At 35.7% G+C, this 17279-nt stretch overlaps 3 protein-coding genes across 4 annotated transcripts; 2 read left to right on the top strand and 1 right to left on the bottom strand.

Annotated features, from left to right (window-relative positions):
• Positions 1-356: 356 nt before the first annotated feature.
• LOC140752687 (uncharacterized) lies at positions 357-5067 on the bottom strand. Its single transcript, XM_073087017.1, has 5 exons — positions 4859-5067; positions 4298-4427; positions 3675-3755; positions 1724-2026; positions 357-1353 (listed from the first exon to the last, which is right to left on the bottom strand). Exons 1-5 carry the CDS (start codon positions 5015-5017, stop codon positions 392-394), a joined length of 1635 nt encoding a protein of 544 aa, XP_072943118.1. The 5' UTR covers positions 5018-5067; the 3' UTR covers positions 357-391.
• Positions 5068-5418: 351 nt separating this feature from the next.
• Positions 5419-7888, top strand: LOC140752694 (uncharacterized). Its single transcript, XM_073087031.1, has 3 exons — positions 5419-5613; positions 6159-6341; positions 7457-7888. Exons 1-3 carry the CDS (start codon positions 5471-5473, stop codon positions 7659-7661), a joined length of 531 nt encoding a protein of 176 aa, XP_072943132.1. The 5' UTR covers positions 5419-5470; the 3' UTR covers positions 7662-7888.
• Positions 7889-8428: 540 nt separating this feature from the next.
• LOC140752685 (uncharacterized) lies at positions 8429-16219 on the top strand. 2 transcript variants are annotated; one of them, XM_073087013.1, is made up of 6 exons: positions 8429-8698; positions 9552-9687; positions 10843-10968; positions 11412-11591; positions 13183-14098; positions 15899-16219. In XM_073087013.1, exons 1-6 carry the CDS (start codon positions 8531-8533, stop codon positions 16074-16076), a joined length of 1704 nt encoding a protein of 567 aa, XP_072943114.1. In that variant the 5' UTR covers positions 8429-8530; the 3' UTR covers positions 16077-16219. The 2 variants fall into 2 exon arrangements, with proteins under 2 accessions (XP_072943114.1, XP_072943115.1); XM_073087014.1 differs by having other exon boundaries at positions 8589-8702.
• The last annotated feature ends 1060 nt before the right edge of the window (positions 16220-17279 follow it).

Genomic DNA, 17279 nt, shown 5'->3' with positions numbered 1-17279 from the left:
GATACTTCGCCGCCTTGAAATTGAATGAAGCCACAAACGGCTTATTATAGTAAGTTCTTTTTTTGAATTCTTGACAAATAATAACATTTCCAGAAAAAAATTACGAATATATAACTAATACTGCGTTATTTACATAATAAATAAATAATTATTTCAAATATTTTAGGGACATTTTAGCACGGAGATCTGTCAAAACTTTTTTACGCAACTATTTCAATTCTCAAAACTAGGTACAGTTTCTTGTTAGGAGTGAGTAATCTTTACTAATCTATGGTCTTCGTGTATAGGTATACCGATATAAATGAATAATAAAGAAATCGAATAAAACTACATATATTCGATAAGTAGATATTTATTATACACAGCCATGTATATTTAGCTCTTATATTACTTATGTCTTTCTTTCATTATTATGTATTCTCATATGCTCCCTCAACGTATAACTCCTAACATATGACTTCGAGCATATCCCACACGTATACGGCTTTTCCCCAGAATGGCGTAGCATATGTTTCTTCAACCCATGATTAGTTATGAAGGCCATGCCACACTCCAAACACTTCTTATTCTTGTGCCCATGCGTTTGACGCATATGCGTGGCTAAATAATGCTTAATATTATACTCCCGGCTACAAATAGAGCATTTAAACTTGTGTGTTATGTTATGCGCCTCAGACATGTGTTTTATTCGATCATTATAATGTTTCATTGGTAAGAAACATATTTGACACTTGACAACGCGCTTCGAATGCGCGCTTTCCATATGATTTGCTTTAGAAATCTTAGTTTTGAGTACCTTACCGCACTCCACGCACGGATAAGTACCATTTTCGTGTGTCCGTTTGTGTACTTTAAGTCTCTTCGAGTTTAAAAACGACTTACCACAAACATCGCAAATACAGTTCGCGTAATGTTCATTCAAATGTGTGGTTAAGGTTCTAAAAACGTGGAATTCTCGTTCGCAAATATGACATGTGTACGGACTAGTATTTACTTTGTAATCGGCTATACATTCTTTATAAATAACTTTATTATGAATACTTTCAAAATGGCGGGCCATTGCATCAACATCTGATAATGACGTGTCACATTCGCGGCATTTTAGCTCTGAAATGTCAATTTGAAGGGAACGGGGATAACGTTTTATTTTTTTTAATTCCTCGTCGATTACAGGATGTGATTCCAATGTATGGTGCCGTAATAAATTAATTTCCATGAAATCTTGTGAGCAGAAAAAGCACTGAAACCAACTTTTATGGTGTCTGAACGGACAAGCTGTTGTGTCGTTTAAAACTATATTGCAGGTTAAGATCACTCGTTTGCGTTCAGATACTTGCTTTACATGTTGTGGGCCTGAAATAAAATTTTGTTTTTAGGTTTCCAAACATTACTTCTAAAAATAATTTATAATGTATAATTGTTGCTTTTCCTGTATCACATTAGCTTAGAAATATTGAGAAATGTTTTGATGTTTTGTCGTTTCTGGCCACTTGTCACTAGATGGCGTTACATCCAATATTATAAAATCATATGGAACTTAAATTGAGCCTAAAAAACACAATCTTTATGCTAAATATGATGATGATAATGAGAGAATCATATGAAACCATAGATAAGTACTAATCTATGTATGAAACATAAAAATTCTGAAAATATTATAACATAATAAAACATCTAAAATACGTAATAACAATAAGCTATATAAAATATATGAAAAACCCACCTTCAATACAAATTTCAACATTTTTAAATTCCTCATCATTTAAACAGTCTCCTATAGAATCTTCATTTACAGTACTTATATTTTTATCATTATCATTCTCATGTCCAGCTAAAATATTATTTTTATTTGACAACTGTTTTAAGAATATTTCAGAGTCACAATTATTTTCATTTGCTATCTTCTTTCTCTTTCTTTTTGCTTTAATATTAGTCTTCTGTCCTTGTCTAATTCTTTGTGACCGTCTTCTAGAAGATACAATATTATCTGTATTTAAGTTATTTATATTTTCTTCTTTATTGTCATCTGTAAGTAAGTTTATGTAAATAATTATTTTGTGCATAGATAAGTATAGATATCTCACCGCCTTGTAATTGAAGGAAGCCATCAAATGACTTAAGCAGCTGACAATTCTATCAGCCGTTTAACGGCTGTGTTGGTGTAATTTACGCGAAACAATGCCGACACGCGCAGTTAAGACACGAAATCGAAGAAAAAGTGCGAAGAAATATCGTTTCACTCGTAAACGATCTAAAAACTATTTTTTTAATATTTTTCAAATACGAAAATAATTGACAGTGACAATGGGCATGATGACAAATTTTGAAGTCCCCTTCTATAATGTAGGTACAAGTCTACTGATTCCAAAAATCGTATTATTTCGGCAATAAATTCAGTAATAACGGAAATATTAGCATTTTTAAAACCAATTTTGAATTAAGCGCGAAAACGCTCACGGGTGTCATGGCGTACCCGAGTGACGTCACGCTTCAATATCTCATAGAAAAGTTCAAGCAATACGGTGACACGCCAAAAAAATGACGTCATTACGCTCCGTTTTAGACAAGATGGCCGACTGCATTATTTTATACTTTTATTTTATTGAAAATATCATGAATTCTAAAGTTTTTATTAAAACTGGGTTATTTTTGAGAATGCTTTCAACACATTGTTTTTAGGTAAATCATTTATTCTTCAATTTTTTAATACTGTCATCATGCCCATTGTCAAAAGGTTACTTTTCTTGTTAGGAGCGAGTAATTTTTACTAATCTATGATTTTTGGCAAAGGGAGATCTCCCTGTGTGCTAGGTGATGCAGCCCGGACAGAAGCCGTGCTCCGAGTCTCAGTTCCGAGCTTGTATATATGCAACATGTTGACAAAACTTCGATAGCGTGATTCAGAATACTCGTGGCGCCATCTCTTGACGAGTAGCGGGAAGTCGCCACAAAATCATTATAATTTATTATTTGGTATGGTAAAACAATATTAACATTTTTGTTTCATAAGATCACGTATTAATAATAATACTTTTTTTTTGGACCCATAAAATATACATAAGAAAGAAACCTACAAATTTAAAACAATAGAAAAGGTCTTATAGCTAAAGATCGATGTTGTGAAAACTAACAAAAGGACAAGTTTTGAAGGTGGTAGAACCCTTTGTGGTTCGACTCCGGCGGCACCACCGCCACATCTATTTCTACCTAATAACAGCAGTGTTAGGCGCTGCTGTGTTCCGGTTTGAAGGGTGTGGTAAGGGGTAGCGGCGCATCTGTGGCCGACCTCAGGTAGGAATATCTTATCTTATCTGGGGTTGCAGTAGCCACTTACCATCAGGTGGACTGCATGCTCGTCTGCTACTCTTACATTAAAAAAAAAATAAGTGGCCTTAGTGACGAATGATAGTTTTCTTACCATCAGGACTACTTAATCCTCCTGATGAAAAGTGGCTACTGCAGCCCGTGGACATCTATAATCAACCTTGGATAAGATTAGAGTTCTATCTGAGGTCTATCCCTGAGAACTAAGTTGGAGACTGTCGAAAAGTATGTCTTACCAAACCCTTCAAACCAGAACACAGGACCTTAACACTGCTGTTATAACAGAAATAGGTGTGCCGGTGGTGCTGGAGTCGAACCACAAAGGGTTCTACCATCAAAACCTTACTTACCATACATGTAAGTTGGTGAATCTCCCAAAACATTTGATAGTCTTTCTTCATCTTCAATCTTTACAGCTGGATTCGCAATGCCTGTAAATTTACAAATATTCATTTGATAACTCAGTAATACTGTTTGTAATTTTGAGCTTCCCTTATTTATTAATTATTTATGGCATTTAGGGCAGAATACAGCCCTCAGCCTCTTGTTTAGGAGGCCCGAGGTTCATATCCCAGACATGCACGTCTGGCTTTTCAAAGTTATGTGCATATTAGAAATTAATTATCACTTGCTTAAACGGTGAAGGAAAACATCGTGAGGAAACCTGCACACCTGTCAAGGATATGTGGAGTCTACCAATACGCACTTGTCCAGCGCGGTGGACTATGGCCTAATCCTTCTCTTTCTGAGAGGAGACCCGTGTCCAGCAGTGGGACAGTAATTAATTGATGATGATGCAGAACCACTGGCATTAATCTCAGGGGTCTCTGGTCCTGGGGGCTTCCAAATGTCTACAAGGATATATAGTCTCTACTGTAGTAATTTTTCTATTTCCATATTTATTTTAGTTTATTTTTTAAAATAGATGGCGTTAAACCACCATTTTATTAGTAGTAGTATATGGTTATATCACCTTTATAGTATTCAAGAAATTGCCGGTCCGCCTCTAGTACCCTCTTCCGGAAGGTATTAGCATTCCGGAGGTGTTCCACACAGGATCCACAAGCCAGCCTGCTGGCACCATAGTCCATTAGACCAGATAACTGGAATTAATTATAATAGATTTTCAGGAAAATAAGGATTTATTGTTATAAGTAATTTTTTGTATGGAAAGACTTTTTTTAGTGTTTCTCTAAAATTGTAATGATTTTAAATCACTTTATGATTGTTATATTAGGGATATTATTTTGTAAGCCAATTTTTTTGTACAATAGCTGTATTATTCTTACTAAGAAAAATAATTATGGTAATGAAACTCGGTTTGAATAATCTCTCTTTCCTTCTCCGTTTAAAAAAAAATCCAGATTGCCTCGGGAATAAACCAAAAATGAAATGATTCCTATTGAATTTTGAAAACAAATTTCTCAATTGTGATGCAGTAAATTCGGCGCTGTGTTTCGGGGGGCTTAAGAACAACCTTGTCCAGGCCATTATCAAAGGTTCCCGATGATAGTTTATTAAAAAAAAAACTAACACTTATTCCAAAACATTCCTGTAGCATGTCAGTCAATACTTCCGTATTTCCTAAGGCACTTGTATGCGACGCAGTTAAGTCCCAACTACCACTTGCTGCTAAACAACATCTACAAACATTAGGCTGTAAAACCCAGGTTTTTAAGCTATTATTTTCCATAATTATTTAAATTCCAAATTTCCAATACGAATCAATATGAAATGTTTTTATTTTGCTTTGGCATGTCATTTGTTATTGTCAAGTTTTGACAGTGACATCAGGATGATATTTTTTTAGGCAAAGATGTCTTTAAAATACATCCATAAAACACTTATTGTGTTTTATATATTTTTTAAACCTTACAATAGAATAAACCTTTTAGTTCTAATTAAATTAATTTCCAAAATAAACACAATAAAATTTAGGTATTACCACAGTATAAGGATTATAGATATGTGTACTGTGGTATTACTTTATTCTAAAAATACGTTCCTTTTCGCAATACCTCATCAGCTGATAAATGGCGGGAAAATTTTGCATTTCTGCATTTTCTGCCATATTTGTTTATGTCGCATAGCGTGGAAGCATTTTTATTTAATAACACTTTCTTAATTTTTACAATCAAAAATAAACATGCGTAACGTTGAAATCAAGGCCAAAGTGCACGATTACGATAAAATTTGCAGTATTGCTAAAGATTTGAGCGGCGGAACGCCGACATTGATAAAACAAGATGACACCTTTTACAAAGTTAATGATGGTCGGTTAAAGATGCGGTAAATGTCTTTATTATGCTTTTAATAACTACAATTTTAATTTTTTACTAAGTTTAGGGAATAGATTTGCTCTACTGTCAGCCCTTAACAATTTAACACTTTATTTTTAGGCAGAAATAGGTTGCTTCGATGCTTCGCAACGCCTATATCGAAGGGTTTTTTGAAGGTGGGAGAACCCTTTGTGGTTCGTCTCCGGCTGCACCACCGCCATACCTATTTCTACCTAATAACAGCAGTGTTAGGCGCTGCTGTGTTCCGTTTTGAAGGGTGTGGTAAGGGAGACATACTTTTCCGAGGCTTTCCAGCTTTATCCTCGGGGGTAGCGGCGCATCTGTGGCCGACCTTAGGTAGGAATATCTAATCCCATCTGGGGTTGATTACAGATGTCTATGGGCGGCAGTAGCCACTTACCGTCAGATGGACTGCATGCTTGTCTGCTACTCCTATATTATAAAAAAAAACCTTCAAAATGCACGATTTGTATACCACTTGTACCTCTATATTTCTACATACAACAGCAACACAATATATCCTTAACATTTCAGGTTCTATGCAGATTCCGCAGCAACTCTGGTCAGATACAGCCGAGATGACCAAGATGGACCAAAATTGTGCAACTATGAGCTGCTGGAATTTAGTAAGGATACCACTGAGAGCCAGAAAGCCAGGCTACTTGATAATATGCTGAAGAAGTGTCTCGGTGTGCGCGGCAGGGTGGTGAAGGAACGGTTAGTTTAAATGATTACTCCTTGTTCTATAAAATAGCCATAGATTAGTAAAGATTACTCACTCCTAACAAGAAAATTCATCCAGTTTTGACAATTGAAATAGTTGCGTAAAAAGTTTTGCCACGTCTCCGTGCTAAAATGTCCCTAAAATATTTTAAATAATCATTTATTTATTGTGTAAATTACGCAGTATTAGTTATTTATTCGTAAATTTTCTCTAAAAATGTTTTTATTTGTCAAGAATTCATAAAAAGAACTTATTAATAAGCCGTTTGTGGCTTCATTCAATTTTAAGGCGGCAAAGTATCTTTACTAATCTATGAAAATAGCTGGTTAAGGTAAAAAAGTATATTTACGTCACTTTCCACGCAGGTAGAACTCCAAGTGGGGTTATTTTTTTTGGACACCTTACTTAGAAATTACTGGCAAACTGCTGTTTCCGTGGTGCCCCAATCTGACGACAGATTCCTATACAAATCTACAAAAGAAAACGAAATGAAAGAATGAAAATTTTCAATATCTCGCTTTCGAGATATCAAGTGAAAAAACAGTCAATTTTTTTTTAGGGAAACAACAGTATCTGCAATTTTTTTAAGGTGACTAAGAATCTTTATAAGTTATGTTTTGGGACCCCCTTTAAGAAAGCTATATCTATGCCCATGAAAAAAAAAACTGTCAAATTGTAACTAAGTTTCATACTAAGTTTATAGAACCCTTTGTGGTTCAACTCCGGCGGCACCACCGCCACACCTGTTTCTACCTAATAACAGCAGTGTTAGGCGCTGCTGAGTTCTGGTTTGAAAGGTGTGGTAAGTGAGACAGACTTTTCCGAGGCGTTCCAGCTTAGTCCTCAGGAGTAGCGGCGCATCTGCGGCCGACCTTAGGTAGGAATATCTAATCCTATCTGGGGTTGATTAAGGATGTCCATGGGCGGCCGTATCCACTTACCATCAGGTGGTAAGTGCTGCTACTATATTATAAAAAAAAATGTAGAATTTGAACTTTTCTGCTCTGGGTCTGGGTATTTTTACACCTGGTATTGTGCGTGTAGAACATATGGGTAATTTTTTATGACAATAAATATATTTCAATAGACAATTTTCTTATTTTTTCAGAAAACTATACATGGTTGGGCAGACGCGTGTCCACATAGACACAGTGGAGGACCTCGGCCACTTCATGGAGTTAGAAGTAGTGTTACGCCCAGATCAAACCCTGGAGGAAGGTCAGGCTATAGCCAAGGACCTGCAAACCAAACTTGGGGTGCATGATGAGGATTTGATCAAGGGAGCCTATGTTGATCTGTTAGATAAGGTTTAAGTGAGATTATTTTGGCGCTGCTGTGTTCTATTTTGCAGGGTGTAGTAAGGGAGACATACTTTTCCGAGGCATTCCAGCTTAGTCCTCAGGCGTAGCGGAGCATGTTGCGTCGTTGAGTGCATGCTGGTCTGCTACTCCTATATTATAAAAAAAATAGTTATGGACTGAATTTATTATTAAGGAATAAGGAACTGTAAAAATTGGTTACTGAAAAGTTAAGTAAGGTCTTACAACCATTTTCGTTTTAGTTTTATTTTAAATACATGTTATGTAAGAAAATTGCTTTATTCCAAATTTGTCTAAATAAAACAAAAAATATATAATTACCTCTTGCAAATATAAGGATTTCTATGGTTTTGGCAAAGTGCCGTTATTCAACATTGTACAAATCCATTCTTGTTAATTACTGTTATTTAATAAAAACAGAAATTAAGATTTAAATGTATTTCAATAACCTATCTCATAAATAAGTTAATATTATTTAAGTAAATAGATCATTATGTACTGATATTATTGATAAGTTGGTTATTATAAAATGATGTAGTCTGTAAATTTCAATAAACCGATACAATGGATTATGTTTTTTTTTACAATACCTGATGGCATTAAATATATATTACAAAGCAAAAGTTACAAAAAACTTGTGCTATTTAGGACAGCTATTTAAAAACAAAACAGTATACATAATCTGTACTACCACCACCACCACAGAGTATGTATATGTATAATTATATCTTATCTGTATTTCTTTGGTCATACTGACAACACAACTGTCAATATCAAATTTTTAATCAACAATTTTATTTTTATCACAAATCGATAGTGTTGTATCGATTGATTTTTGCTATAATTAATGTTTTATAAGAGTCATGGAAGGTACGGAGGTACCAAAGAAGGGCAAAGGGCCAATAGTGGACCCCGGTTTGTGTAGAGCGTGCCGTTCAATCAAAAAGTGTAGGATTTTAACCGCCGAATATGAGTGGATGGGGAGCAAAGAAGTCTATTCCGATATGTTTGTGGATGTGTTCGGCTTTATTGTGAGTATGTTGAAGATTAAAGTTATTATTATTCATATATTAGATTCTAGAATTGTCTATAAATAAAGAAAGAAAGTGGAAACATAATATGAAATATTTTTTTCTGTTAAAGAGAATTTTTTATATCGAATTTGCGATGGAACTTCGATAACAATAGTGCGGCTTATCTCCTTTCGGATTTCTACTTCATAATGCTTTCTAAAAAGTGCAAAAGATCCACTTTGAAAAGTTGACTGAGGCCCCCAGTCTAAGTTTATCTAATTTTAAGCTTTTAGAAATGTCTACAGGTACTTGTAGACATTTGGAGACCCCCAGGACCTCCACTGCTTTGTATAGTCCGTGCCAAATTGCTAGTTCTCTCTGAAATTGTTGCAAGCAGGTGTAGTCATACAATTTACTATGGTGATGCGATTCATTTCTATGTTCAGAGCGGACTAGCAGTTTTACGCAGACTATACTACTCTAATCTATGTTGATTATAGATATTTAAGAGTGGAACTTGCCATTGGTGGTCCGGTAATAAGTCCATCTACTTCATTACTACATCACATTGAATGTGGTAGAACCCTCTGTGGTTCGACTCCGACGGCACCACCGCCACACCTATTTCTGTTATAACAGCAGTGTTAAGCGCTGCTGTGTTCTAGTTTGAAGAGTGCGATAAAGGAGACATACTTTTCTGAGGCATTCCAGTTTAGTCCTCAAGGGTAGCGGCGCATCTGTGGCCGACCCTAGGTAAGAATCTAATAATATCTGGGGTTGATTACAGATAATCATACGGCAATAGCTACTTACCATCAAGTAATCACTAAGCTATTTCAACGCCCAAGGTTAAAAATAACATATATTACAGCTATCCCACTTAGATGGTGATGATAAGGACTCGTGCATATGTGCGACGTGCGTGCTCCGTCTGCGAGAGGCGAAGGCATTCCGACACCAGGTGTTGCGGTCTGAGGAGGCGTTCCTGGAAGCTAGGATGGATGCTGGTAGGTCATCATCATCATCATCATCAAATTACCACAAAATAAAGACTAACAGAAGGCAATCTTCATACAAAGCGGCATCGAGCAACGCACACATAGACACCGCTCACCGACACGTTATCTCGGGAGGTCTCGGGCGCGTACTTGCGCGACTGTCAGTCCGCTTCTGACTCGCGTTTGGCAGTTTTGTATAAGAAATTGAGAAACAAACAAAAAGTTACCAATATTGTGCAGCGGACGGTTGTTTAAATTCAACATTAAACTGTGAATTGTTGTTTTTTTATAGCTACCAATTTTGTAGAGAGGTAAGTCGGGAGAAGGATTAGGCCATAGTCAAGCTAGCCAATTGCGCGTTGGTAGAATTCACATACCTTTAAAAATAATTTTTAAAATTTCCCAGGTATGTAGGTTTCCTCACGATGTTTTCCTTCACCGTTTAAGCAAGTGATAATTAATTTCTAATACGCACACAACTTTGAAAAATCATAGGTGCGTGCCTGGGATTTGAACCTCGGATTCCTCGATCGATATGCCAAGTTTCTTAACCACTAGGCTATCACTGATCCTTTACTTACTTGCTATCGTATAATTAATCGTAAAAAGAATTAACAAAAAATACAACTGACTTCTATGTCATATGTTTTTACTATGTAGTGACATAGAAGTCACTTGTATTTTTTGTAAAAATATTTTTTTCACCCTTTTTAGTGAAGACATACTAACGTTTATATTAATATCTTATATATAAAATTCTCGTGTCACAATGTTAGTTACCGTACTCCTCCGAACGGCTTTACCTATTTTCACCAAATTCTATATGCATATTCAGTAGGTCCGAGAATCGGCTACTGTCTATTTTACATACCCCTAATAAGGGTTGTTCACCCTTAACATTTAAAAAAGGGTCAGCTAGTAATATATAAATAAAAAATATAAGATACTTAATGAAAAACCTTACAAACGCACTAGTCGCCCCTACGATTTTTGAAAGTTCCCCTAGATTTCTCCTTGTAATGGGACCACCTTGGAAATATCTTTTTTCCAACAAAAAAATTATCAAACTCGGCTCATAAACACTGAAGTTATCCATGAACAAACATAAAATAAAAAACCTTTCTTTTTTAAATTAGTTGACAATTCCTGTTTGATATATTTCAGATAATGAAATTGAGATTAAATCTGAAGTGAAGACGGAAGATCTTGATGAAATAGATTCTGATAGTATGGAGGGCACAGAGGATATGGACAGCAAAGGTGTGGACACAGAGGAAATGGAAAGTAAAGGTTGGTTTGTTATTTAATACTTTTTATAATATAGGAGTAGCAGACGAGCATGCACCACCTGATGGTTAGTGGCTACTGCTGAACATGGACACTTGTAATCAACCCCAGATAAGATAAGATTCCTACCTAAAGTCGGCCACAAATTCGCCGCTACCCCTGAGGACTAAGCTGGAACGCTTCGGAAACGTATGTCTTCCTTACCACACTTCAAACCAGAACACAGCAGCGCTTAACACTGCTGTTGTGAGACAGAAATAGGTGTAGCAACTTCGAACGGTATGATTAATTTAAAATTTTGAATACTTATCAAGAACCGATGTCAATATATTATTTTAATAACTTTTTCCCATTCTCCTCATCAGGATAACGATTTAAGAGTGGTTTAGTTTTTAGACTTTATACTTTATTTTCATTTATTAATATTATAATGATTATATCGTTAGTTTCCAGTTGTTCAACCCCAGAGCCTCCAGAGGACATGCCTCCGATACAAGCAGTGGATATAGTGGAGGAACCACCCGCTGAGCCAAAGGAGGTTGAGGTTAAAGATGAGCTCCAACTGGCCCTGGAGTCCAGGGTGTCGAAACTCAAAGATAAACTGGACCAGATGCTGGATAAGCCAGGTGATTTTAACTTTATATAATATAGAGTAGCAGACGAGCATGCAGTCCACCTGATGGTAAGTGGCTACTACCGCCCATGGACATCTGTAATCAACCCCAGATATGATTAGTTTCCTTCCTGTGGTCGCCCACAAATGCGCCGATACCAATCCGCGGATACCAATCCGCGCTTGCTTAAAGTAGGTTTAATAGTAGATTTAGTATTCCTCCAAGTTGCCTTTTTCTGATATAGCAGTAGTGTTAAGCGCTGCTGTGTTCTGGTTTGAAGTGTGGTAAGTGACATACTGCGCCGAGGCGTTACAACTAGGGTTGTTGCGAATATCAGCATCAGCATCCGCTGATTATCAGCTTTCTGTTACATATCAGCATCAGCATCCGCATCCGCAACAAAAGATGCTGATATTTAATGCTGATATTGAAATTGTAACGTGTTCGTTGAATACGGGACCGAGCTTAAATCACGTGGAGTTCTAGCCAATCACAGAAGTTTATAAACACAAGTTGTCATCAAACAATCATTCGATTGTATTGACAACGTAATTTGGTCAGACATCAATAACTTTCGATCATAGTTCAATCAATCAATAACAGAATTATGTATTCAATTCATAATGCCACATCCAGTGAAAAGTACAATATGACCTAATATTTCGTTATTGAACAAAGATACGACACAGTGTAGTTTTTGTAAAAAAATAACAAATAAATGTCTGTGTCACTGCAGAGTGGAGGGTAGCTAAAGTGGATGTTGGTTTCGTTCTGAAGTCGGTGCTAAATATGCCGTTGGATAACGGCGTAAACAGCGTGTTCAATATGAGCGCCGGCTTCGGAGATATGTGCTGAGCCAAAATTTGTTTCAGTTGATTTTTGCTTTGTAGTGACATGGAAGTCGATTGTATTTTTTAATTAATTTTTTTTTCACCTTTTTTAGTGATGACATACTAAAAATCTTACAAATGCACTAGTCGCCCTTACAATTTTTGAAAGTTCCCCTCGATTTCGCTGGTCTGCCATCATCAGAACCTTATTTTCTTATAATGGAACTACTTTGGAAACATCTTTTTTTCCAACAAAATAAAAATCATCCAGTTCGGTTCATAAACGACGAAGTTATCCGCGAACAAACATAAAAAAGACATGTATACGGTAGAATTGAGAAACCGCCTCATTTTGTGAAGTTGGTTAAAAAAGACTATTCTCGTAAGGGACGTACAAATACCTCAGTATAAAATATATTTATATTTAGTATTTTTAAATATCAGCATCAGCTGATATTAATCTGAAAAAATCAGCATCAGCATCAGCATCCGCTGATCTAGTAAAAACCTGCATCAGCAACAACCCTGGTTACAACTTAGTCCTCAGGGGTAGCGGCGCATCTGTGCCCGACCTCAGGTAGGAATATCTAATCCTATCTGGGGTTGATTACAGATGTCCATACGGCAGTAGCTTACCATCAGGTGGACTGCATGCTAGTCTGCTACTTATATAAAAAAAAGACGGACAATAAAATTAAATTTAATTATTCTACTTCTCTTCTAAGTGTCAATTTTTTTATTACAATGCCTTCATATTTTTGTTTATTTTTCAGTACCAAAAGAAAAACCACAACCAAAATCGAAGAAAAAGCAACAAGAAGTCGACCACGATAATATGGCGTATTTAAATACAGTCACCATAGTCAATAACTCTTATGTTATACCCTTTCACAACCGAATAAGCAACTACTACTGTTATTATTGCAAAGATCAGTTCACGAATCCGAATGAATTGAGAGAACACACTTTACAACATGATCCAGTAATACTATTCGAAGATACGGTGGAATATAAGAAAATTCCGAAAATCGATATAACTAGAATCGATTGTAGGTTGTGCGACACGAAAATCGATGATTTAAACGCGTTTAAGGAGCACATCACTAGCGCACATAACTTGAAACTGTATCCGGTCGCGAACGAATTTATTAAATTTAAACTCACGCAAGATAATTTGAGTTGTACAGAGTGTGGGAAGAGTTTTCCGTACTTCGATTCGCTGAAGAAACACATGGTCGAACATTTCGGTACGTTGGTCTGTGACGTGTGTGGCGCTTGCTTCTTAGAGCGGAACTCGCTCAGAACTCACATCAGAACACATAGTAAAGTCGAAACGAATTTTCCGTGTGAGATATGCGGGAAGAATCTGAAATCGAAGTACAGTCGGTACTTACATATAGCGACTGTTCACGAGAAGAAAGCAACGGTAAATTGTTATAAATGTGAGTCGACGTTCATGTCGTATGCGCTACGTAATCGACATTTGATCGAAGTGCACGGTGATAAGCGAACGTTTCCTTGTAAGTTGTGTGACAAAGTTTATAATCGTAGGAAGACGCTGATGGAACATAACAGGCGGAACCATCAGAAGGTGTTGCGACATGAGTGTTCTATGTGCGATCAGAGGTTTTATTTGCCGTCGAGGTTGAAGGAACATATGGCGACGCATAGCGGACAGAGGAGCTTCAGGTGAGTTTATAGTGTCAATTTTTTTTAAATCGATTTTTGAATCGATTTGGACATTTTAGTGATTGTCTTTCGTAATATAGTGACTATTTATATTTTTTTAATTGATTTTGGGCGGTTAAAAATCGATGTTTAGACATTTTAGTGATTGTCTTTCCTAATATAGTGACTATTTATATTTAAAAAAAAAACGATTTTTGAATCGATTTTGGACTATAAAAAAATCTATGTTTGGACATTTTAGTGATTGCCTTTCCTAATATTGTGACTATTTATATTTTTATAAAATCGATTTTTGTATCGATTTTGGACTATAAAAAATCGATGTTTGGACATTTTAGTGATTGTCACTCCTAATATAGTGACTATTTATATTCTTTTCAAATCGATTTTTGAATCGATTTTGGACTGTTAAAAAACGATGTTTGAACATATCAATGATTATTTTCGTTAAAATAAAGTTTTTAAATCGATTTGAATAGTTCGTAGAATCGATCAAAAATATGAAAGACAAATAATCGATTTCATACAAAAATATTATTTTCGTAAACAACATTTTTAAATCGATTCGATTCGTTCAAAGAATCTATTCAATAAAAATAAAAAATAAAACTAAAAAAAATAATAAAGATAAAATTTTCTAAAAAATATATAAAGAATTGATCTTTGAAAAAGTCTATAATTGTGTTCGTAAAATAATTTTATCTAAATCGACTTTAACAGTCCGAAGAATTTATTAAAATAACCTGAACTGAGGGCGTCCCAGCTTAGTCTTCAGGGGTAGCGGCGCATCTGTGGCCGACGTCAGGTAGGAATATCTAATCCTATCTGGGGATGATTACAGATGTCTATGGGCGGCAGTAGCCACAAACTGCACGCTTGTCTGATACTCCTATATTATAAAAAGTCAATCCCTTATCACATCAAACATAACAACGTTCATTACTACTGTTATGAGAACATGCCTCCGAATAATCATTATTCATTAATTTTTTGATCGTTAGCCGCAAAGTCAGAGGACGCAATTTTACTTTTTGGAAATCCTGACATAATATGATCTATTGAACTTTATGAACTACGAGCTTTTGCCCGCGGCTTCGCTCGCGTTGCAAAGTAATATTTTCATCCCCTATTTTATCCCCTTGGGGGTAGAATTGATCAAAATCCTTTCTTAGTGGATGCCTACGTCATAACATCTACCTGCATGCTAAATTTCAGCCCGATCCGTCCAATGGTTTGGGCTGTGCGTTGATAGATCACTATGTCAGTCAGTCACCTTTGAGTTATATATATTTAGATGATATTTGTGTGTAATATTTTGTATTTCAATAATAATAATTAACATTATAATAATTTTGTACGTCAGTGATGACAAAATTTATTGTATTGTATTAATAAACTATTTATATTAAGCATTTCATAAATAAATTTGATTTGATTTGATCAATGGGACTTTGTGTGAAGTTAGATTCAAGTTCGTGAGGCCGCAACTCTTATTCTTTAGCCGCCATTTTGAGAAAGTATTTTAAATTGAGGTTCCCCTTGACATTCGAACCAAAATCGCGTCCTCATGCAACCCAAATGTAATATTTTAATCAAATCAAATCAAATATTTGTTCATAGATATAGTTACAACAAGGTGGTTTACATATAACTGATAGTTCTATTATATCCAGTCATGTTATCATGACATACAAATATTCATATAATTATTTATACAGAAGATTACAGAATTTAATTAAATTGAAACATAATATAAGTCAGCCCAATTTCACTAACAAAACTTATTCAATTCTTTCACAGGTGCGAAGTATGTGACAAGAGCTACCCCCGACTACAATCGCTACAGGAACACGTGCGAACACACAGCGAGAAAAGATATAAATGTCACTTATGTGTGGCGGCCTTCACACAACACGCCAACTATAAGTCACATCTCAGAAACCATCACCACGGATATAAAGATACTAGCTATACGTAGGGATCAGTCGCAAACATACACAAACACACGCAAATAAACGAGCGAACACCCGAAGACGCGTGAACATACATATGCAAACGCACGAACACACAGACACGCGAGCGCATACACACAAACACTTACGCGAGAACATAGACGCGCAAACGTACTGTTACGCGGGACCCTTTTGTAGGGTTTTTAAAAAAGAAATTACAAAGTAATTTAGTAACTTTAGAGTTTATTTAGCACAATGAACACGGAATTTGGAAGCGTGTGGCCAGGATGGAAGTTTGGAACAGACTGACTGCACTGGAAGGATGAGCGGGAGGGAAGAAAAAGATATGCTTGGGATGCAGAAATGGAAGTAGGAGGTCAGCCAATATACATACGTAGAGAGTCTATAACAGTACACACACACACACAAACGTACAAACGCGCGAACACTCAAAGAGGCGCGAATGCATACATACAAACACACACACACATACTGAAACTAAACTTGACTGAAAACAAATTTAACTTAAGCATTTGAGAAAAATACAGATAATAAAAAATACACATACATAGACGAGCACAGTACAGTAAAAATGTAAAAAAAGATTAACTTTAACACAGGGACGTGCGAGCATACACATATAAAAAAAAAAGTTAAATATGTAATGAAAATAAGTTTTACTTTACCATAGAAACATATTTATGCATGATAAAAATCTAACATACGAAAATGCACACAACACAGATACAAAACGGAAATTTGACACACAGACACACAGAAAAAAAATACACTGAAAAAATACTTACGCACACATACACAAGAGGTTACAGACACAAATTTGAATTCACCACTTCACACAAAAACTAAAATCTACATCTACCATTTTCCACTCCAATAGGGCAGAACATAAAGATTGTATAATAAATAGAATGTATATTTCTTGTCATTCATGTATGTAGTAACATGTAAATAAATGTATTTAGATGGCCAGAAAAGAACTTAAATTGAATTGGATCTTATGGCTGTTCTACCACGTGTTCAAACAAAAATTTACGTTAATATATGCGATAAAACCATAGATTAAATATATGTATTTAGATGGCCAGAAAAGAACTTAAATTGACCTATGTAAGATCCTATGACCGTTCTACCACGCGTGTAAACAAAAATTTACGTTAATATATACTATAAAACCATAGATTAGTAAAGATACTTCGCCGCCTTGAAAT

Source organism: Epargyreus clarus, unplaced genomic scaffold, assembly GCF_041222505.1.
Source record: "Epargyreus clarus isolate Ecla_fem2 unplaced genomic scaffold, WU_Ecla_fem_2.2 ptg000025l, whole genome shotgun sequence".
Classification (NCBI taxonomy): domain Eukaryota; kingdom Metazoa; phylum Arthropoda; class Insecta; order Lepidoptera; family Hesperiidae; genus Epargyreus; species Epargyreus clarus.
This window is presented reverse-complemented; position numbering and strand designations above follow the sequence as displayed.

Excerpts from the sequence above, each read along its gene's own strand:
- LOC140752687 (XM_073087017.1), bottom strand. The coding sequence starts at position 5,017 with ATGGAAAATAATAGCTTAAAAACCTGGGTTTTACAGCCTAATGTTTGT. Across the intron at positions 2,027-3,674 it reads TTCACCAACTTACATGTATG|ATGACAATAAAGAAGAAAAT; the intron begins GTAAGTAAGGTT and ends ACTTACTTACAG. Across the intron at positions 1,354-1,723 it reads TGTTGAAATTTGTATTGAAG|GCCCACAACATGTAAAGCAA; the intron begins GTGGGTTTTTCA and ends ATTTTATTTCAG.
- LOC140752694 (XM_073087031.1), top strand. The coding sequence starts at position 5,471 with ATGCGTAACGTTGAAATCAAGGCCAAAGTGCACGATTACGATAAAATT. Across the intron at positions 5,614-6,158 it reads GATGGTCGGTTAAAGATGCG|GTTCTATGCAGATTCCGCAG; the intron begins GTAAATGTCTTT and ends TTAACATTTCAG. Across the intron at positions 6,342-7,456 it reads GGCAGGGTGGTGAAGGAACG|AAAACTATACATGGTTGGGC; the intron begins GTTAGTTTAAAT and ends TTATTTTTTCAG.
- LOC140752685 (XM_073087013.1), top strand. The coding sequence starts at position 8,531 with ATGGAAGGTACGGAGGTACCAAAGAAGGGCAAAGGGCCAATAGTGGAC. Across the intron at positions 9,688-10,842 it reads GGAAGCTAGGATGGATGCTG|ATAATGAAATTGAGATTAAA; the intron begins GTAGGTCATCAT and ends GATATATTTCAG. Across the intron at positions 10,969-11,411 it reads AGAGGAAATGGAAAGTAAAG|TTTCCAGTTGTTCAACCCCA; the intron begins GTTGGTTTGTTA and ends TTATATCGTTAG.